This window comes from Daucus carota, chromosome 1, assembly GCF_001625215.2.
Source record: "Daucus carota subsp. sativus chromosome 1, DH1 v3.0, whole genome shotgun sequence".
NCBI lineage: Eukaryota > Viridiplantae > Streptophyta > Magnoliopsida > Apiales > Apiaceae > Daucus > Daucus carota.
Window position 1 is genome coordinate 35,789,174 of NC_030381.2, and position 21,549 is coordinate 35,810,722.

Consider the following 21,549-nt stretch of genomic DNA (forward strand, 5'->3'; position numbering starts at 1 on the left):
TATTTTTGATGTATATTTTAAAATACATGTTAAATAATATAAAAAAAAATTGAAAAAAAAATTGAGAGGTGAGAATAAATGATTACCGGGTAAACGATTTTTTATTATCATAACTACAAATTAAGTATCTTATATGTGTGAAAGATTTTGAGATAAATATATGAAAGTCTTAATTAAATTACTCATGTCATGCTTATAGATAATACACACAAATCTTAGAAGCCGTTTGGCTGATTTTAAAAGAAGTTATTATTTAAAATAAAGAAATAGCTTAGAAATGATAAGTTGGTGTGCTAAACGCCTACTTGTTTATTAATCGCATAATCGTGCTGGAGCCTAGGCTTGCTATAGAAGTTAGAGCAACTCCAATGAGGTGTCAAATAGAATGCTAACGTGCCATGTGTAATGATGTGGCAAGCCATTCTTATTGGCCCTTCATCGGAGTAGAAGGAGTGATAGTTTCCTATCTTGGTATACTTATATTTGTACAAATATGTGGTAACTTTGAGTCAACTATTGGAACAAATTTTTATGTAAAAGTGCCAAAAAACAGAGAAAATAAAATAATAATATTTTTGATGATTTGTCATTTTAAGCAAGTTTAGTTAGCATCACCGCCGGAAGATGCTCTTATAAGTATATGTCTTTATGTGTTTTGTTTACCTTTGTATGCACTATTGCACTGTATTATTGAGGCTGTGGATGTCTTCTTTCTTTTTCTTTTTTGGAAAAGCTAGCCACGAAGACTTGTATAATTTGTTTTGTTTTCTTCCATGTATAATGTACTACAAAAGTCACTGTTCATACCAAAAGTTTATTGCCCGTTTGAGTGAGTTTTTTGTTCTCCATGACTAAACATAGATCAGAGGATTCCAATAATATTAAAGAGTAAAGCGGAGAGATAATAATTAGATGTCTGTTTCTTTCAAATCTCAACTAGGTGTATCCAAAATACATGAAAATTAAAAACACGAAATAAAATAATACAACATAAATAATTAAACGATAATACAAATTTAAATAAAAACTAAATTATCGATTTAGTCATCGGTTAAATCGGGGTCTTGCTCCTCCGAGCAAAATATTTTATGTAATATTTTAATGCTTTTAATTTATTTTTATGTTCCATTTTATCGTTTCCAAAATATTTTGTAACATTTGATTTTTGTCTAGTTGTCGATATTATTATTATATTTAATGATGATATTAGTTGATGTTTTTTTTAATATATATAAATGAAAGTATATGAATATAATAAAGACGAATGAATCTGAATCTAAATAAAGATCACATGGTTGGAATAAGATTTGGACCCCATCCTGAATCTGGATCATCTGGTGATCCAAATTTAAATCTATGGTTGGAGTTGGTCTAACGTCCTCCCTCCGTTGTATACGCAGGAGGAGCGGAATGCACTTTATTGTTTCGTTAAAGTATAGTTTTATAACTTATTTTTTAGAAAAAAAAATTCTGAATAAAAATTTAGTTATTAAATTTTTATTAAAAAAAAATTTAAAATCATATTTTATAAAAACATTAAAATACGTGTCAAATAAGTAAACATACAGAATCAAGCAGGAGAGGGAGGGAGAATAAATAAATCCCGGACGTTAGTTTTTGATTTTATAACAGATGTCATGTCAAAGACCGCAAATGCACAAACAACAATCAATATTAATACTCCTCAGTTTTCGAATTTGCACATGCCATTGCATAGACCGAAAATCAGATTGAACCACGAAGTTCGATACATCACCTTAGAATTCTATTTATACTCCCGTCTATTTGACAAGATTGGAACGGCTAACCTCTTATCCAAATAAATATGCAATTAAATTCAAAATTATGTATAAATTTTTATTACAAACCGAGATTTCAACATAATTCATGTTCATACTATCTCCAAGACTTGCAAATTGTTTGTTAAAAAGAAAATGCTAGAAGCACATGATTGGGTAAACATAATGTGCCTGTTTGGGAATGCACTGTAAGTGCTTCTTTTCCCGAGAAGTCGACTTTTGCTTTTCTTGACCCGTTTGTGTAAAGAAGCAGAAGCACTTTTAAAAAGCTGAGAATGCTAACTTCTCTCTCACAGCTTCTGCTTCTTTTCCAAACACTTTATTAACTTTTTTACTTCTCACTTCTACTCCACTTCTGTAGTATAAGCAAAAAATCACTTCTTTTAAGCTAATCCAAACGACCCCAATGATGTGGCAAGTGATGTGGTGGGTTTTAATTGGGGTGGTTGGTGTAAATGCAGGGGGGCATCCAATTAAAATCCGCCACATGTCATTATGTACATGTTTTTGTACACAATTATGTGCAACAAGCATTTTCCATACATTAATAGTACCAATTAAAACTTCTCACCTCAGTTGCCACATCATTTTATGCGAAATTCTGTACTCAATTTTGTGCATGTAGCACTACTCTTGTTAAAAATTTATGCGTAGTCTCATGTGTCATTTAGATGGTCTTTCAAATAATATGTAAGAAAATTGCACTCCTATCATCGACTCTTAGCAAAAATATTTATAGATAACTAGGTATCATTCAATAGATTTGTTGAACAAAAAAAACTTTTAGTAACATAATTATACTTAACATCATTAGAGTGTATATCAATTATGTTAGCAAAAAAATTGTATAGTATATTTAAATAAACATTATAAGTAATGAATTTAGATATCACCTTTGGAGATACACCAACCGATATACATGATCTCTCCATCTCAAAATATTAGTATTATTTTGATAAGAAATTATTTTATATTATTTTTCAATCAATACAATTTATATATATTTTTATTATTACAATATAACAACACTCATCCACGTTATCAATCAATACTCATATCAAGAAACGGAGAATGACGCTAAATAAAATGATGAATTTTGAGCTAGAGTTAAATTTATAAATAATATCCCCAGAAAACAAAGTTGAATTATTTATGTATTTAATATACTGAAATAAGCAAATTTGAAAAAAAAAACACATTATAATTTATATATATGTGTGTGTGTAAAATTGATTAATAAAATTAATATTACGAGATGAAACGGATATTTAAATTTTATGAAAATATTTAAAATCTTGTTTCTGTTCAAAGTAATTGGCAAGTGCAAGTGGCGACATTAAAAGCGGTGCAAAATCGAGATGGAGTGGGGAGCATAATGGGCCATATATTGGAACCAGATTTCATGATTTAGGTAAAGAGTAACATGGCCCCCTATCATAACTTTCTACTTGTATCATTCTCATTTTTATTACAAGACATTCCAGCAAACAAACAGTAGGTTGCATGTGAATGTGAATTCACTCCCTCCGTTGGTTTCTTCCGACCACACCTCTTACTTTTAGATAACATGTCTCAGATTTTCCAAGGTACGTCAACTTTTTTCAAATATACACACAAAAACCTTCCCCACCTTTTAAAAATTTTCCTAATACTAATTTCACATCAGCTGGTTTTTTATTATCATATTATCTAAATATTTGAATTTACTGACAAAAATAATTAATTTTAAGTTAACCCAGACCAACTCTCAGATGGATATATGGGTAGATTTATTAACACTCTGTACTAGGTCAAGGGTGGAATCGGCAAAAATTAATTTTATATTATAAAATTGAGAACGGAATGAACATAGGCTAGCCCGCTAAGATATTTGATTCTCGAAGCAGAGTGCTGGACAGTGCGAAGATTAGCCCAATTGACTTCGATCCTACGGGAAAGTCGACTCTGGTTCATAAGCTAGTCTTGAGCTTTAAGGTCCAACAGCTCACCACATGAGGCCCAAAATAATTGCTGGTAAATCAAGCTATACACTAATACTTGCTCTAATGGACAGAAACTCGGGGCAATTGATTTACAGAACTTCAAAAAAGTATTCCTAATGTATCTGCTCAAAATCGATGTCTAACGGTACTTTCTGCTAGTTTTACACAGGGCAATGCACAAATATACTTATTAATTATTTATTGTATCATAATTCAGATTATTTATACTTACTTTTTAGTCGCATATAATTATTTATAATTCAATTTTTTTAGATAAAAATTATACCATATTAACCCCCTATGCTAAAGGATATTATATAATTATTAACTGAAAGCAACTTTCCTAATTTTCCGCAACAATCATATTAATATTTTTAAGTAGTATGATAAAAATCTTTTAAATCTTAGCCCAAATTAAATCAAACAAAAAAATATCTCGCCACCACTAATAAAAAACAACTACCTCATGGCTCATTTTCAGAAACTCTTTTTATGAAGATTTAAGAGGAAGTCCAATAATGTCCTAATTAGTATATACTTCATAAATATAATAAAATATAATATTTTAGTGATATAGGACATCATCTTATTGCATTAACTCCAACAACATACCTTATTATCATGCTTTATTATTGAAATAAAATATATTTGTATTATTACTGGAAGGAAATGAAAAGAAGAGAAGTGGGAGATGTGTTGATAAATGGTAAGAAGTTAATTTTTTATTGATAAAATGATTTAGGACATGCATAATGATACTTAAAAAATACGACACTTGTGGATGTTCTGGCATTTTAAGGCATGCCGGACATTGTTGAAACACACATTTGCTTGAAATACTTTAAAATTTTGATTTAGAAGTTTAGTTTGAACAATGTTACACTTGCTCTAATTTGATATTTAGATAATATTATTTTATCATTAGATTATATGATATAATCTAATGCTTATAAATTCAATAAATAACAGCATTGTCACAATAAAATAAATTTGAAATACCGTCAAGGTTTCAACAGCAAGCTTCATCAAAACTCCCGTAGACAAATGAGTGTGATTGATTTTTATAAGAATAATGAAAGGCGTATACGGGTGGGTACTGGTCCATGTCTATTAATTGTCTATCAGGACTGTCCTGGTATTTGATCCTTTGATCAGACAATCAACTTGAAGTGGTCTCGAAAGCTCTACAACAATTGCTCTCAACCACTTCTTAATTTCTAAGATTTGAGTAGTTTATTATGAGAAATATTCAAAATAGGAGAAAATGAATTGTTTTATATACATTAAGTAAATAGCTTAAATATATATATGTGTTTCAATATTCTCGAGAGTGATATATTATAGAATCTTATAATAGAATATTTATATAACATATTGATCAGGGAAATTTTGTGAGAAAATGGTACATGGATTGTCGAGGAGAAAATTTGAAGTATCTTTAGTGATTACTTAAATTGATTCAATTAAATAATATTAAATAATGATTATCTAATAAATTGGTAAGCAGTTAGTGTTGTAATGAAATAAGTTATAGTGATGGGTTATTTATGAAATATATTTTTTAACTAATAAAGATAATATATATTATATTAATATGACGATAAATTATGTGCAATTCAGTTTTTGTAATTAAAAATTATATATATATATATAACTCGGCAGGGGCGGATTTAGGAAGAGGCAGGGGGACACGTGTCCCCTTTTTTTTCTTTTACATTTTTTTATCGTTTTAAATTTTACAAAATTATAAATATGCCCTTACAAAATTAAATATGTAGGTGTTTTCCGAAAATTTACTTGCGCCTAACATTTGTGTGCGCGACGAGGTGAACTTCATTTTCTATTACTGCGAATTTTCTTCTACTCCCTGCGTTTTCAAATATAGGTCGTTTGACTTTTTTACATGTATTTTTAAGTCTTTTGATCACATACTTAAAATTATTTTTAAAAATTTTTTTTGAATAATAATATCAATCATATATTTTTATTTGAAAAAAAAAAATTTCAAAAATAATCATTTTTAACATGTGATCAAAAGACTTAAAACAACTTATATTTCGTTTGGAGTAATTTTGTTTAGTTCTGGTCCTGCGTCCTAGCAATCAGCATCTGAATAATCGAGGTGCTAGGTTTATTGACATCCTCACTCACTCACGAGGAGATATTAAATTTAAATGCTGGCCCGTTTATTTAAAGCATGAAAAGACATGCGGTTTGCCTATACCCTAGATACAATAAAGTCGTTCAGTACTGAAGCTTTATAAGCATACGAAAAATTAGGGCTGTACATTCAATCCGCTCAACCGCATCAACCTCAACAACCACCCGCAATCGATCCGTGTATTATGGATAACCGCACAATGTGGACGGTCGCGGATGGATTTTTTAATAACCATTAATTTGCGGTTTGGTTGCGGATTCATTTTTTTTAAAACCGCAAAAAACCAACCGCAACCGCCAACCGCACATTATATAAATTTAAATATTTTTATTATATATGTTTATATATTTACATATAGATATTCACATAAATAAATAAAAAGTTACTAAATTAATGAAATTTGGACTCTTTGAGCAAGACCCAATATAAATTAGTCAATGTGTGCATAACTGTAATTTATTTCATGCTCCAAATGGAAACTTATATCAGAGTGTATGATAGAACTTCTTTGTCTAACTATTTTAGCGGTTGAACCGCAACTCAAACCGCAACCAACCGCAATTACGTGGGTGGATTTGGTTGGTTTTTTTTTAACCAACGGTTTGGTCGCGGTTTGAGATTTTAGAAAACCGCAAGTTGCGGTTTGGTTCGGTTATTACCCTCCAACCGAACCAATCCGAACCGCGTACAGGCCTACGAAAAATATGCATGTGATTGAAGCATATAATCAGTCAAAGTATGAAGAAAATAGAAAAACATGCACGGCAGATTCTTATTCGCCCCCCGAGATATATCAGCCCAACGCATGTGCCATGTAGGGCTGTTATTGAGTTTGAGTTGATATACAGTTTTTACTCACGGTTTATTATGTTAAAAATAACTTTAGAAAATCAAGTGCAAGTTGCTGTAGACACCAGACGTATAATATCTTAAGTGAACATACTCTGATGAGGTAATAAATCAATAATAATGATGTGACAAACAACCACAGCCACAAGTTGAGCTTTCACATCGATCCTTGTTAAAACTATACTTGATTGATCAACAAGTAATATCTGGATTTTTGAATCTGTTTGGCTAATCAAGGGCCATACAAGTGAATTTAAAATAAATTCTTCTTGTTAAAAGTAAAGAAGTGAAGCAGAAATTAGAAAGTTAAGATTTATAAGTGATTAAAATATTTGGAAAATAAGTAGAAGTCGTGGAATAAAAACTAGTATTCACAATTTTTATAAGTATTTTTTGATGACTTTTTACACAAACAATAAGAATAAGTACCTTTAACTTATAAACCAAGAAGCAAAAGTCTAACTAACCTTAAACTAAGCGCTAATGCAAGCACCACCTGCAGTTTAACTAGAAAAAAATCTTGTCAATTATATAAATTAAACATGAAATATAAGAAGAAAAATAGAATAAAGTTTGTGTTAACTGAGCGGTTTGTAGACTAATAAATATAACTACTTTGCTTGACGATTGTGTTCTAAAACGTTTATATGTCTTTCTTGCGCTCGGCATCAACCATGCGCTAACACATACTCACTCCGTCCCATTTTATGTGAACGGGTTTGACTTTCACGGAGATTAAGAAAAAGATAGTAAATGTAGTTGAAAAGTGGGTAAAGTGGTGGGACCTATCAATATTTAATAATATATTTGAGATAGTGGAGAAAAGTAGTGGGTGTAATTGTGTTTATTTAATAATAAGAGAGTATAAAATATAGAGTTAGTGAGTGTAATAGTGAAAAGTAGTGTTCAAAAAATAATAAATCATATAAAATGGGATGGAGGTCGTAATTATTACTGATGAGCATGAATGAATCCGATAATTAAAAGAGAAGATTAGCATTGATATGTAAGGGTAAGATTCTATTGGGCGTTCTTAGTGAGACATAGGATGATAACGTATGCAGATAGTGATTGAAAGTAAATCTACTTGATGCAAAAATTATGATTGTACCTCAAAGATGATACCCCATAATTTAAATAATCACTCAAATTAGAAACCACTAGATTTTCTTTTTCGTTGGTTTCAAACCTTTTCATTGGTAAACTTATTATTGCCTCGATGCAATATTTCAACCCTCGTTTTGAATGCAAGTTTTACGGGCAAAAATTGCCAAGTATCATTTGCCTTACTCCCCAGCGAACAAATTATATGATTTATAATCATTACCTTTCATCCTGTTTTAGTAATATTTTTCTATAAATTTCACACACAATTTCTTCATCACATTTTAATAATTTGTATTATATTTATCCTCTTTTTAGTCCAATATTAACTATCATTAACATTAACGCGTTCAACTTCAAAAAACTATCATACAAATGACTATAAATTTTTTGTAAATGGATAAACTTATTTATATTCTTATATAATCAATATATAATGATGAAAATGAATCAAAATATCACATTTATTATTTTTCAATAAGTGTAATATATATCAACATGATCATTAGAATGGAATGAATGTAACTTAGTGTTTAAGTACTTGTAAATATATAATTAGTTTCTTGCTTGGGTTTGTTAATTACATATTTAGTTCATCAATCCGTTTGTCATCTATACGCACATATAATCAACAGGATGATATTTATGTGAGTCATACGTCCTGAACAATCTTTGGGCTTTTTCAGTGTGATATTCCGAATTTTAATCAATGGACTTAATTGGTGTAAGATTGAGACCAGATGTCAGATGAGTAGCTAGCTAGAGTGACGGACCTAGAGGCAAACGGAAGGAAGGAGGGTCCAAAACTGAATCCACCGGGGCAAAAAAATAATTTAATATTTATAGAATATTATATATATATATATATATATATATATATATATATATATATATATATATATATATCTATATCTATATATATATTAAATTAGTATATATATTTTATGATATGGTTTATTATAATACATGAATTAACCACATGCAGTTAACTAATGAGAATTTTTTTTAATAAAAGTTCATTTTAGTAGTTTTAAAAAAGTTCATTTTGATAGCCTTAAAAAAAAGAGAGGAAAAAACGTTCGTTCTGGAAGCTGTTTGACATAAATTTTGCTCGTTGTACTTCACACAAAAGTCTATAATAATTTCAATTTTATTTTAATGGTTGTAGTTCAATTTAATTTTATTGTTAATTAGGTCCCATCTAAATATATTCACACAATAGCAGTTCTTCCATCTCTTATATAAACACAAGCACCCGTTTCTTTTGTCACTCCTCTTCTTCATCTACCACCCCTACAAAACATTTCCAGCTCCAAAATTTTGGCCCAAATTACGATATGGTCCTGGCAAGCCTAGCTCCTAGTAGCGCCGAAAAGATTCGAGACATGGAGCTTCCAATAATTAATTTTTCGGACAAAAGATCAGACGTGTCCAAGATGATTGTGAAGGCTAGTGAAGAATTCGGTTTCTTTAAGGTGATTAATCATGGCGTGTCTGAAGATATCATAAGGAACTTGGAAGTCGAGTGTTTCGAGTTTTTCGGGAAGACGGCACCGGAAAAACAGAAAGCTGGTCCTGCGAATCCGTATGGTTATGGGAGCAAGAATATAGGGTTTAATGGAGACAGTGGAGAGGTTGAATATCTTATTATGGATACTAAAAATCCTCTAAGTATTGCTTCTGCTGAGCCAACAAGATTCAGGTACCAAATCTTTGCATTCTTCTTCTAAATTTTGAAAGCTTCTATTTCTATGTTTCATGCAAAAGTCTAGAGTCTGGACTTTTAAGATTTCAAGAAAACTTTTGGCTTAACATGATATCGTATCGTCTCTGTATCTTAAGATGTGAGGAAAACGGTTAGCTTAACATGATATCGGAGTTCAGGAGTAAAGATTGAATATGAGACGATATCCGCCTTTATAGTAAAGATTAAAGAGTAGACGATCTCCGCCTTCATAGTAAAGATTAAAGATATATCAATAGTTGTTGAAACATGTGACATTGGGGTTGATAATTAAAAATAATATGATATTAGTAAGCACCCTTCTTAATATCTCGAGATTTGAGAAAATTGTCATTTAATATGGTATCAGAGCTCAATATGGTATCAGAGCTCAGTCTCGTGGGAGACTCGAGTTCCACTCTCTTTCTCAACTCAAAAATGAGTGATGAAATATTAGAATATAATATCTTAGTAAACACTTTATAATATGATCTTGATAGACCTTCTCCAATATTTTGATTTTGCGAGAATTAGTCACTTCTCCGCAATTGTTTTCAGAGACAATCAAATGCTTGATTGTACGTTTTAAAGACATGCATATGCAGGTTCGGGTTTGTGTTTGCGCGACTGTGAGTGTGAGTAAACATAAAGCAGGTGGTAATGTAGGTTAAAGATGTCGTTTAGGTGGGATAGATTAGTAGACTTGTTGGTAGAAAAACATGATGTATATGCTTTAACCAGCTCATATCAAGGTGGCTTAATTGTTCACCACCTAAGCATTTGTCGAAGTGGGTGAAGTCTCCTTATCCTAATTGTCAACCCACCAAAAGTTGGGGATGGATGTGGCAGATCTTACCCCGGTCGGTGCTCTTTTTTTATATGTTAAACTTTGCCACTCTGCTTCTATAAGCTACTACTGTCTTCTTAGGTTTAACAAAAACTATTTTGTTCAGCCTCGAACTCGATCCCTTGACGTGCACCTCGTGTGCGTTGTAATAGATTTTGCTCTACTAGGAAAACTTCATTAGATATAGGGGCCGTTTGGCCAAACTTTAAAGAAAATGACTTCTTGCTTAAGGTAAAGAAGCGGAGTAGAAGTGAGAAATAAATAAGTTAATAAAGTGTTTGGAAAAAAAGCAAAAGTTGTGACAGAGAAGCTAACATTCTCAGCTTCTTAAAAATGTTTCTACTTCTTTACACAAACGGATCGAGAAAAGCACAAGTCAGAAGTAGAAGTTGCTTCTGGTTCCCAAACAGGCCCATATACTCTGACCAATTTTATGAGTATTTTAAGTCTGCACCGACCTTCAAAATTTTGGAATAATTATTTTCTCGAAATCCGAGTTTCTTTCCCGAGTCAAACATACATATATCTCATTTTCACACACTCAACCTCAGAAACAGAACTGTGTCAATACTCGACTCCCATGTTGTCATAGTGTCACAGCCGAACAGATATTATAAATAAATAATCGGCGCTTTTTTAACGGAAAGACACAAATTTTAAAATGGATGTCCAAATCGCTCGAGCAAACATGTCTAGACATATATGGTCAAAAAATTGAGGCAAAAAACGATTGTTAGACTTCCTAAGAATATATGTCTAGACAGACACCTAAATATACGTATGTGTTGTTAGTCATACGATGTCTGAATATATTGGTTACCCAATGGAAAATGGTTCAACCTTAAAATGGCTTAATTGAGATATCCCAAAGATCAAGGTTCTACATATATATGCTAGATTTGGTGCGTCTAAGGATTTGTTAATACATAAGTTGATACCAGAAGTGTCCATGAAATAAACAACTGGCTTCCTTTCTGATGACAAATAAATGTGTGTTCATGTCACGCTGGAAATGAAATGCTTTTCAGAGAGTCTAGAGAGTAAGAATGAGAGGGGTCAGAGTTAATGTCATGAATGCGGTACTTGATGTTATGTGAGTACTTGATGATCTGAGAAATGCTCTTCTAGAGACACCATTATTAATTTATTACTCCCTCCGTCCCAGTCATTTGTATACAAATGGCTGGGACACGGAGACCAAGAAATTGTGTAAGAAATGAGTAAAGTTAGATGAAAAGTGGGTATAGTGGTGGGACCCATTTATATTTAATAATAGATTTGAGATAGTGGGGGAAAGTAATGGGTGTAATAGTGTTTATATTATTATAGAATGAAGATAGTGGATGAAAGTAGTTGGTGTAATGATATTTTATATTATAAAAGTTTACTACTTTTGGAATGTATACAATTGATGGGACGTCCCAAAAAGGAAACTGTATACAATTCACTGGGACGGAGGGAGTATACATATAAATGCATCTATGCTAGCTGTAGCCTGTAGAGTGTAGTACCAGGAGCACCTTTAAGGAGGTACGGTCTCAAGTTTCAGCACTTGCATGCATTGGACCATCATCATATATTCACATGCATTTTCAGGATTCACCACACCTGGACCCGAATCACCGAATAGACAAAGATAGATTTTAAATTTTAATACAAAGATAAGCTGCTTTTATACATACACGGGATGTTACGTACGTGTGAACGATAGAACTTCAGGGCATCTGGCCTTTTCAAGTGAGATAAAATTAGTTTAAAGGGATCTGTATAGCCTTGATGAGTTGATGTGAAGGTACTGTGTAGAAAGCGTCAAAGGATGTTTAAATATTGATAAGTATGGAAATCGGAAATGAAAATAAGTAGCAACTAATATAATTTAAGTTTATATGCATGAATCGAACCCGGACACATGTAGACAATGGAAAATAAATACAACATGAATCGAACCGCATATCTGGGACAACATAAAATAAACACATCAGGTAGACTATATCATGTTCATTCACATTTCTAAATAAGCGTATACTCCATTCATATATTATACTTAGGATATACCGGAGTGTGTGAAATTAATCAGATATTGTGGTGAAAGAAGGCAAACACACGTGCCTGCATGGACCATGCAACCCGGAAAGGGGCCAACGTCTGACTGTCACAATCTATTCAAACACCTACATATTCTTCACACACCAACATAAAATCAATGCACTAAGTATAATTTCTATTATCTCCTGTTGATATGAAAAATGTAGCATTGTTTAATGTGCCTCGGAGGATTTTTCTAGAGCATTATTTATTTGAGAACCACATATATAATGGGGATGGAATATGGATGATGAGAAATGCATGCAATGTGTAGTAGTTACATCAGGAAAGATAGTGAATGAGAATTGTCATCATCAACAAGCTGTAAACACATACTCCCTCCGTCCCAAAAAGAGTGAGCTGGTTTGACTTTCACGGAGATTAAGAAAAATGTAGTAAGTTTAGTTGAAAAGTGTGTAAAGTGGTGGGACCTACCAATATTTAATAATAGATTTGAGATAGTGGAGAAAGATAGTGAGTGTAATAGTGTTTATATTATTATAGAATGGAGATAGTGGAAGAAAGTAGTAGGTGTAATAGTGAAAAGTAGTGTTCAAAAATAGTAAGTATAGTAGGTTCATTCTTTTTGGGACGTCCCAAAAAGGAATAAGGTTCACATAAAATGAGACAGAGGGAGTAACTACTATAGAGTAATAGAGCAATGGAATCCTGTGGATCATTACTTTTTATTTCTTCCTGATGCATCTCCAATTACACACTCCTCTTGGGAAGAAGATTATTGTTATTACATGGATTTACTGTCGACAACAATTAACAAGTCGCAATTATATTACTTTCTTCGTCCCATTTTAACAGCCTTTTTAGAATTTGATTGTTACTCTAATATAAGTGATTTTTTCTTGTTTTCTTACACTATTTGATAAGTAAATTTTGAATTTTACCCCTCATTAATGCAGCTTATATTTTCTACGCAGTATAAGTAGTTTAGTTTGATTTCATTAAACGTAACTATGTAAGAGTATTCAAACAAACATATGAATTAATATAAAAATTAGTTTGTGTACATCTCTCTAAACAAGCAGTTAAATGGGACCGAGAGAATATATCATTGTATACAAATTATCCGTCGGGAATCGGAGGGTCGGGATTCTTTTTGTATAAATAAAGTTTATTGGAATGTGAGGAAGAATACAGTAATAATTGTGTATTTGTGACAGCTGTGCTGTAAGAGTATATGTGGAAGCTGTTAGGAGGGTGGGGTGTGAAGTATTGGAAATGATGGCAGAAGGATTGGGGGTCCCAGACACCTCAGTTTTCAGCAGCCTAATCACACACGTTGACAACGACTCTCTTCTCAGGCTCAATCACTATCCCCCTCTTCTCCCTCCTCATCATTTTCATACCAATAATCTCACCCATTATGACACGTCATCTGCCCCCTCATTTCCTCAACAACTCAACGCCGGTAAGAACAATAGGATTGGGTTTGGAGAGCATACGGACCCTCAGATCTTGACCATCTTGAGATCCAACGGCGTGGCTGGCCTCCAAATCTCCCTAGGTGACGGGGTGTGGGTCCCCATATCCCCTGACCCCACTGCGCTCTGTGTTAATGTGGGTGATGTCTTGCAGGTAACTCGTTTTCTAAATAACCATGGTTATATCTCTGCATTCGTAAATTTCTGGTATTTTACATGTTAAATCTGAATGCATGCATGTTAAGACTTAAGAGTACAATTTACACATGCAAGGTACTAATAATGCTGCTAAACGCATTTATGCAGAAAAAGTTTCACAAGTACTCCTTCATCTCAAACTTAAATCGATTTGTTAGACTTTGAACATAAAATTTAAAATGATCATATAATTATATAATATATTTCTAGACTCTTATTTCTTTTAAATAGAAATTTTATACTTAAATTTCTATTTATAAAGATAATTATTAAATAGACGATCAATTTATTTTAAACTGCAGGTTCAAAATCAACTAATTCATCTATTTCTGAATGCATGAGTGCATGCTAATTTTTGGAGTAAATTAACAATTTTGATTTATAGAAATAAGTACTTATTTTCATGAAAAAAAATACACATTTCCTTGCATGTTCCAGGAAAAAGTGACTTAGACGTTTCATATTTATATGCTTAATAAGTATCTAACAAAAATATAATGAGGTTTCTGTAATTTTTATGAAGGCCATGACAAATGGAAGGTTTGTTAGTGTGATACACAGAGCCATGGCCAATTCAGACAAGGCAAGAATGTCGATGGCCTATTTTTGTGCTCCTCCCTTCCATGCAAAGATCGCTTGTCCGAAAGAACTGGTCACACTGGAGAGGCCTAATCTCTACAAGCCTTTCACTTGGGCTGAATATAAGAAAGTTGTGTACTCTCTGCGCCTCGGAGACAGCCGTCTTAAGCTTTTTAAATTGCAGTCCGATGATGAAACCAGGGATTAGGGCAAGGGTAAGCTAGTTTTTAGGATGTTAACTATGTTTTTAAGTAAGACGAGATGGGCAATTTTGGTTATATTTACGGCCCTGCTATGGAGGAGTATGATTTGCGTGTTGAACATCATCAGTACGGAGTTTCTTTTGTTGTAATGAAAAACTCTGGTTTCATTTTAATGTTTTTTTAAATTGCGACCTGTGAAGCTATGTTACCCGGACTCAGCTGAAAGTGTCTAAACTGAACACGTGTCCAAGTGTTGGACTCTGCAATATTGTGAAAATTTTACATGTTTTTGTCTAAATTAAGTGTCGGAGTGTCCATATCCATGTCCGACAAATGAAGAGTCAGGGTAACATAGCTGTGCACATTGAAAAATTAACCTCAATTTTGAAGTAGAAGATAGAACTTGATGTATTTTGATTCTGGTAAAAAAATAAAAGAAATCTGGTAAAGGTGAAAAGACAAGATAAAATTGAAGAGAAAAGCAAAGAAGGCAGTTTATGTATACTAATGTAAGAAAATGTCACCCTGTTTCATTCCTCAAACCAGGTTCTAAAGTGTTCGCTCACCAAAGAAACAAAGAATCATGCTGTTATGGTTAGAAAGGAAATGCGGATTCTAACCATAAACAGAGCAAGAAGAAAACTATAATAAGTTCAACACTGCTCTGCTATTGTCTTCAGACTCGTAAATCTAATCAAGTCAGCTAGATACTTATTCTTAGAAGTTTTAAATCCAGATGTGGCTATTCACAGCAGCCTCTTAATCAATCACTGTCAGTCTAAAACTGTGAAGCTCTATCTAAAGAGTAGTGGATTAGAAAGAACGCCTCATCTGTTATTGATACTTGTCCTTAAACCGAGCCTCCATCAGACCACTTGTGATTTGGCAGCATACCGGGAGCACTTCTTTCTACCAGGTTTGCCAATTGCACACACACAGCTCTCGAGCAGTTCATAATCTTCCTCCCAAAACAACTTTGATGCCATCTCTGGATTTTCCAATAACAACTTAGATGTTAAGAAGCCAGCAATTGTCCATGTCTGATAAAGTCTGGACTGTTTCCCGATAAATCTTCCACGCCGCGTGTCATAATATTCAGGCCAATGATCCTCCGAAAGCTTCTTCTCGGCCAACGCCACCGCCTTTCTTGCAAGCTCTGGTTTCTTCATCTTCATGCAAGCTAGTGTAAACTGAAACACAGAGTACAATATATTTGAGTGCACATCCTCTACAATTTTGAACTCTAATTAGCTAATAAAATTCATTTAGAGGCCTATAATCTAAAATGCTTAACATATTATATATTACTAATCTTTAAGGTACTAACAAGCATACCTGCCAGAGAAGTGTTGGCCAGGATCCTCCATTATGATATGACCATGGCCTGCAGAGAGAATAAGCATGTAAATCATTTCATTAAAAACTGACTGCTTCCTGCATGAACTAACATACTACCAATAAGAGTAGAAATGAAAGAACGTTTCAGAAATATATTAAGCGCTTACGTATTCTTGGGGTCACTGCCTGTTATGACACGCCATTCCTCATACTCCAGAGCAGGGTAACATATTTTTAAGGGCATATGTGCCACAAGATCGTCCCATTTATCTTCGATCAAATTTAAAATGCTCTCATTTTGTTTTGGTGTACCCAGTGATGAGACAATAGACCAAAGATTTCCAAGGGTAAAGAATCTAAAGTCCATATGAGCTGGCTGCAGATTGCCAATGAGATATCCTCCCGACTCAGGTATCCAGTCTACCAGCCAAGAGGGTATTTGATCCGGATAGATGTTGAACTTGTTGATGGCATCCGTTGAGTATTCTTCAGTTTTGTATCGGTATATTTCATTGATCTTCTTCATGTCCACCCAATAATACTCCCTAATGTGGAAGGACAGTGCACTAAGCCGGTTGTTGACAGCAGCAACCAAATTCTTTGTGGAATCATTGACAATGAGCATCTCTCGAGAACAACGCAAAGCTGAATAAAACAATGCCTGAAATACAATGAATCCATCAGTTAAAAAGATAAACCCCATTAAGAAAAGCACACTGCCACAAGCTAGGTCAAAATCCTATAAATTTTAGGGGTATTATGAGTAAACATTTTTCATTTTAAATTAATACTGGTACTCTGTTATGGTGTCCTTACTCGATTATTATACCAACGGTTTGATGTGGTGTCCTTGATTAGTATACCAACCGTTTGATATGGTGTCCCTATGCAATTAATATGCCAATCCTCTGTTATGGTGTCCTTATCCGATTGGTTAAAACTATTCTCTGCTTCAAACACGCACTTGGTTAAAGATGTTAAGGAAATCACAGCTATATTATGTCCCTACTGGACACACTCCAACTGTTCTACAGACTTTCTTGTGCAGATTTGTACTCATAAAAAGATTAGTTTTGTCCCAAATATAACGCCAAAGTGTTGCTGTTATATATTCTTCCGTTTACTTCTAAACAAAGGCAGCTGCTTTATATCCTCACAGAACCATCTGTAAGAATAAAAGGTTTTCCCTCACAAGCTCGCTAATTATGCATTACCAGCAAGCATCAAACATATCAATATTCCTTAAAGAAATTAAGGATTAGTTTTGCTTTACAGGAATACATCAGATGTTAAGTATCTGATGAATTTTGATATGTGAACTATACATGGTACTGACAGCTAGTGACTCTGCTTATATGGGATGTGTTATTGGTAAAGCACAAAAAGAAGTGCTTAAAACCTATGATTTTTACTAAATCATGCATGTCTTAGTTTAATGATTATTGCATTCGTCAGACAATAATTTAAAACAAGAAGTTTAATCTTCTTTAGCAACAATAACCTACTGGAGTTCAGTTGGATCCTCTGGGTTTTCATGATAAACATTTTCCAAGGCATATTCTCTAGGCAACGTGCATTGCTTGATCTTAGAGAGATTGCATTCTTAATATTCTCATAAACCTAGAGCATATAAAACATAGACACACGATATCACAAGCTAAAATATGGTCAGTCAGAATTGAAAGGGGTCAATGACTTTATAAATGATAGAAAAGGGGGGAGAATCAGTGCTACCAATTTAACTTATTTTCACCAGCTAATCTAAGTGTGGTGCATTACAAAGCTTCTTATCTAGAAAAAGCAAACTTCAAAACATTAGTCAAATTTTAACCGCACTTAATAATAAACTATGGCTTTGCCCTGGGTTTGTATTAGATACATCTTAAACCATGAGGAAAGAAACCTTAGTTTGGCCACTTGTTTACCAGTATGTCCTTAAAAATACAAAACCATTTAAAAGTTGCACCTAAGCAGAAAAAGAGACATTCTCAGCTTAAACCAAAATATCAAATTCAATAAAGCCTCACTTGAATTTCGAGAGGGTGACCATGAATGCCCATCCTTCTGTCAATCATACAGGAACCATCAGTGACTAACAGTGTAGGAAACATGTCGAATCCATCTGTTAAACAAAGATTAAGTATCAGCCTTATTCCTGTCTGCACATCCACTCGTGCTTGCAGCCCATAATCTCCTGTGAGCTTAGTATAAGCTCTTAACAGAATGATCCACCATAACCCTGTAAAAGTTAGCAAGTTATATTTGTAGCGGAGAAAATAGGAATGGAACACCGAAAATGTAATGAGGTCTAGAACTCATTTTCCATTAAAGCAACCAAGTAATATAGATTTTTAGTATGCGGCCTATCTTTGTAGAATACACAAGTGATGACAAAATAGTTAACGCAACCGAATTCCCAAAATTAATAAGAGAAAACAAATTCATAATGAAACACAGTAATAACCAACTATTAATCAGCTGAACAACCATGGAAAAAAAAAATCCTGCTTAATATGCATGTTGCATACAAGACCACAAAAAGTGCTTAGAATCTAAAAGTGGCCTAGCTTACCAGAATCAACAGGTGCAACACGACCTATGGCTGATTCACCAAAATCTGGATCTAAAATATCCTCTGATTCTCCAATTTTCCCATCAATAGCCACATTTTTAACTTTGAAACTTGCGGGCATCAACCCTTGCCCAGGGCTATGGCAGTCTACAGTTTTTTCCCAACTCTGAGAAGGAATGATAATAAACAACTCAAATTGCAGATAAAATGATCAATTAAACGCATCCCATTCTAAGTGAACCATTATACGCTTACACTGCCTTAATATAACTATCCAACAGAAACAAAAAAGAGCACAATATTGGTGATTGAGAAAAAACAAAGTTTCTTGCTAGCTACATTTCAACAGGGGCTACTCCAGCACCCTTGGGCCTTGGTGATGCAAATTTGACAGTCTTGTCACATCTCATACATATTCCCAAAAGTGCTGCATATCAAACACATCTTATCAATCGTGAATGTTAATATGTTATTCCTTTTAAGTTACAAGTAATTTTTCAGGGCAGCTACTTCAGCACATAGTACCCAATCTATGACCAGTATATCACTACTTGCACCTTGTTTAAACCAATAATTGGGCTCTCAGTCTGCTAGACATCACATGATGCTACAGCCCCATAACGTTAGACATATAAAAATATACACACCACTGACATTGTAACATTACTTGAAAGTTTTCGTGACTCGGAATCAGTAATATCAATTGTAGATTTGTGTAGACTAAGTTATTGAAAGCACAAATGACAGCATAAGATGCATAAAGATACAAAAAAGAAAGAAAAAGAAAAGGCATTTTCATTTAGTCAAGGAAGTTTGAAAGGCAAGCACCTGTAATTGCAGTGTATGTAGCAGAAAATTCTTAACAATCTCCCCTTCTCCATTAAGCAAGAATGCAAGAGCAGAGGGGACAAAATCACGAATAAACACCTGGTCATAGTTGAGTGGTGTGGAATCAGCTGGATCACTAGCTGCAACAGTCCCAACAGGGTTTCCACAATAATCAACAACAGCACCTCGAAGTAATTCCCAAGCCTCTTTTTCGACCTCAGACACCTCTCTCTTCGGAGACAAAACCTTACTCCCATTCAAACCTTTCGAATCACCAATATTTACATTCAAACCATTAACTCCTACCCTACCCTCCTCTTCCCTTAATTTCTCCTCTTTCTCCACCCTTTCAATCACCAAAGGCTTCACATTCAACCCTCCACGAACATAAATCCTCTCGAAACTCTTATCATTAACATGACCTTCAACCGACGTTGAATGATTCCTATAATCCGATGCCACATTAACAACTACACTCCTACCACAACTATCAACACGACGACAACCACCCGTTAAAACCCTAGGCTGTCCCCAATCAGAACCGGAACCAAAAAAACCCTTCCGATTCGGATCAATCCCACACCTATAACCTAAACCTTTACCACCCCTACAACTAACATACCCTCGCAAACCGTACACCTTAAATTGCTTTTTCGACAAATTAGTCCCGATTCTATGATCACATTTTCGAAACGAGTATCCGAAAATCGATGAATTCTTACAGCTAAGTAACATTCTACAACAGGGCCTCATATTCGATACAGCAATACAAGTAGTATTCATATCTATAACAATCTGATAAATCAATTAAGACCTATATGTGTATATTAAAAATGAAGAAAAATTCTTCAAATTAAGATCAGATCTGTTAATTCTGAAAAATGAATTAACTGAAATGATATTAGATATATATGTACAGATGAAATTAGATATGTTTGTGTATGTATATTGGAATTATATATGTGAAGAAAATAAAAATAAATATAAGACCGAGAATTGAGAATGTAGTTGAACTTACAGTTGAAGAGAAAGCGTTGATGAGTTTGAACAGAAAAACACAGGAAGGAGTTCTGTAAGAGGGGTGGGTATATATAGGCATTTCAAAAAGTGAAATTTCCAAATTCGACCCCGGGTGTGTGTAACGTGCTTTAGAAGTGAATTGACTATTTTGTCCTTGCATGTGCTTTTCAATTTTTCATCCGGATATTTTGGCTTGATTTTTAATTTATGTGACTCTTGTTTATTTTGATTTTGTAGTATTTTATTTATGCACTCCTCTTTTTTGAGTAGTTTTACCAGGAAATAATGCTTCTTATTTGATATTGCTTCATACTATAATGAGTTATAAATTTTATTTTTGGGCTATTTATGTCAAAAAATAAATTATACTCTTTCCATCTCTATATATGGAATAATTCTAAAATAATGATGTAAACAAACCTGTAATGAACTGCTCTTACATTTTGTAGCTGCCAGATGTTTGGCCGGAGAATATGAGTGGTACAAATTCATAAAACATGGAAAGAACCACCGCGTTACATTTGGATGACCTCTCAGTCATACAGTCGTATGGTTTGTGCTGTTGAAGATGAACACGTCACTCTCTTTTACAGTATATATTTAGGCAGGTGTTTACATTTTGTTTGTTAAAACATATGATGAGACCGTTTGGCTAAGATTAAAAGAAGTAACTTATTGATTAAAATAAAGAAGTGGATTATAAGTGAGAAGTTGGTTTGAATTTATAATTTAATAGGAGTGTTTGGCTAACCTCATTTATAAGTTATTCTGCTGTTGTAAACAGAAGGGAGAGTAAAAAAGCTGAGAAGAAAAAAAAAGCTA

At 33.4% G+C, this 21,549-nt stretch overlaps 2 protein-coding genes across 2 annotated transcripts; one reads left to right on the top strand and one right to left on the bottom strand.

Annotated features, from left to right (window-relative positions):
* Positions 1-9,095: 9,095 nt before the first annotated feature.
* Positions 9,096-15,162, top strand: LOC108215417 (gibberellin 2-beta-dioxygenase 4). Its single transcript, XM_017387921.2, has 3 exons — positions 9,096-9,597; positions 13,729-14,143; positions 14,711-15,162. Exons 1-3 carry the CDS (start codon positions 9,233-9,235, stop codon positions 14,972-14,974), a joined length of 1,044 nt encoding a protein of 347 aa, XP_017243410.1. The 5' UTR covers positions 9,096-9,232; the 3' UTR covers positions 14,975-15,162.
* A 276-nt stretch (positions 15,163-15,438) lies between these two features.
* LOC108204816 (alkaline/neutral invertase A, mitochondrial) lies at positions 15,439-20,769 on the bottom strand. Its single transcript, XM_017374442.2, has 6 exons — positions 19,708-20,769; positions 18,880-19,045; positions 18,335-18,546; positions 16,475-16,968; positions 16,305-16,353; positions 15,439-16,159 (listed from the first exon to the last, which is right to left on the bottom strand). The coding sequence occupies exons 1-6, from the start codon at positions 20,488-20,490 to the stop codon at positions 15,836-15,838; spliced, it is 2,028 nt and encodes a 675-aa protein (XP_017229931.1). The 5' UTR covers positions 20,491-20,769; the 3' UTR covers positions 15,439-15,835.
* Positions 20,770-21,549: the final 780 nt, after the last annotated feature.

What these genes read in the sequence shown, in the direction of transcription:
- LOC108215417 (XM_017387921.2), top strand. Translation starts at nt 9,233, where the DNA reads ATGGTCCTGGCAAGCCTAGCTCCTAGTAGCGCCGAAAAGATTCGAGAC. An exon ending in GCTGAGCCAACAAGATTCAG is followed by an intron (nt 9,598 to 13,728) that starts GTACCAAATCTT and finishes TATTTGTGACAG; the next exon opens with CTGTGCTGTAAGAGTATATG. An exon ending in ATGTGGGTGATGTCTTGCAG is followed by an intron (nt 14,144 to 14,710) that starts GTAACTCGTTTT and finishes ATTTTTATGAAG; the next exon opens with GCCATGACAAATGGAAGGTT.
- LOC108204816 (XM_017374442.2), bottom strand. Translation starts at nt 20,490, where the DNA reads ATGAATACTACTTGTATTGCTGTATCGAATATGAGGCCCTGTTGTAGA. An exon ending in TACATACACTGCAATTACAG is followed by an intron (nt 19,046 to 19,707) that starts GTGCTTGCCTTT and finishes ATTCCTTCTCAG; the next exon opens with AGTTGGGAAAAAACTGTAGA. An exon ending in GGCCAACACTTCTCTGGCAG is followed by an intron (nt 16,160 to 16,304) that starts GTATGCTTGTTA and finishes TCTGTGTTTCAG; the next exon opens with TTTACACTAGCTTGCATGAA.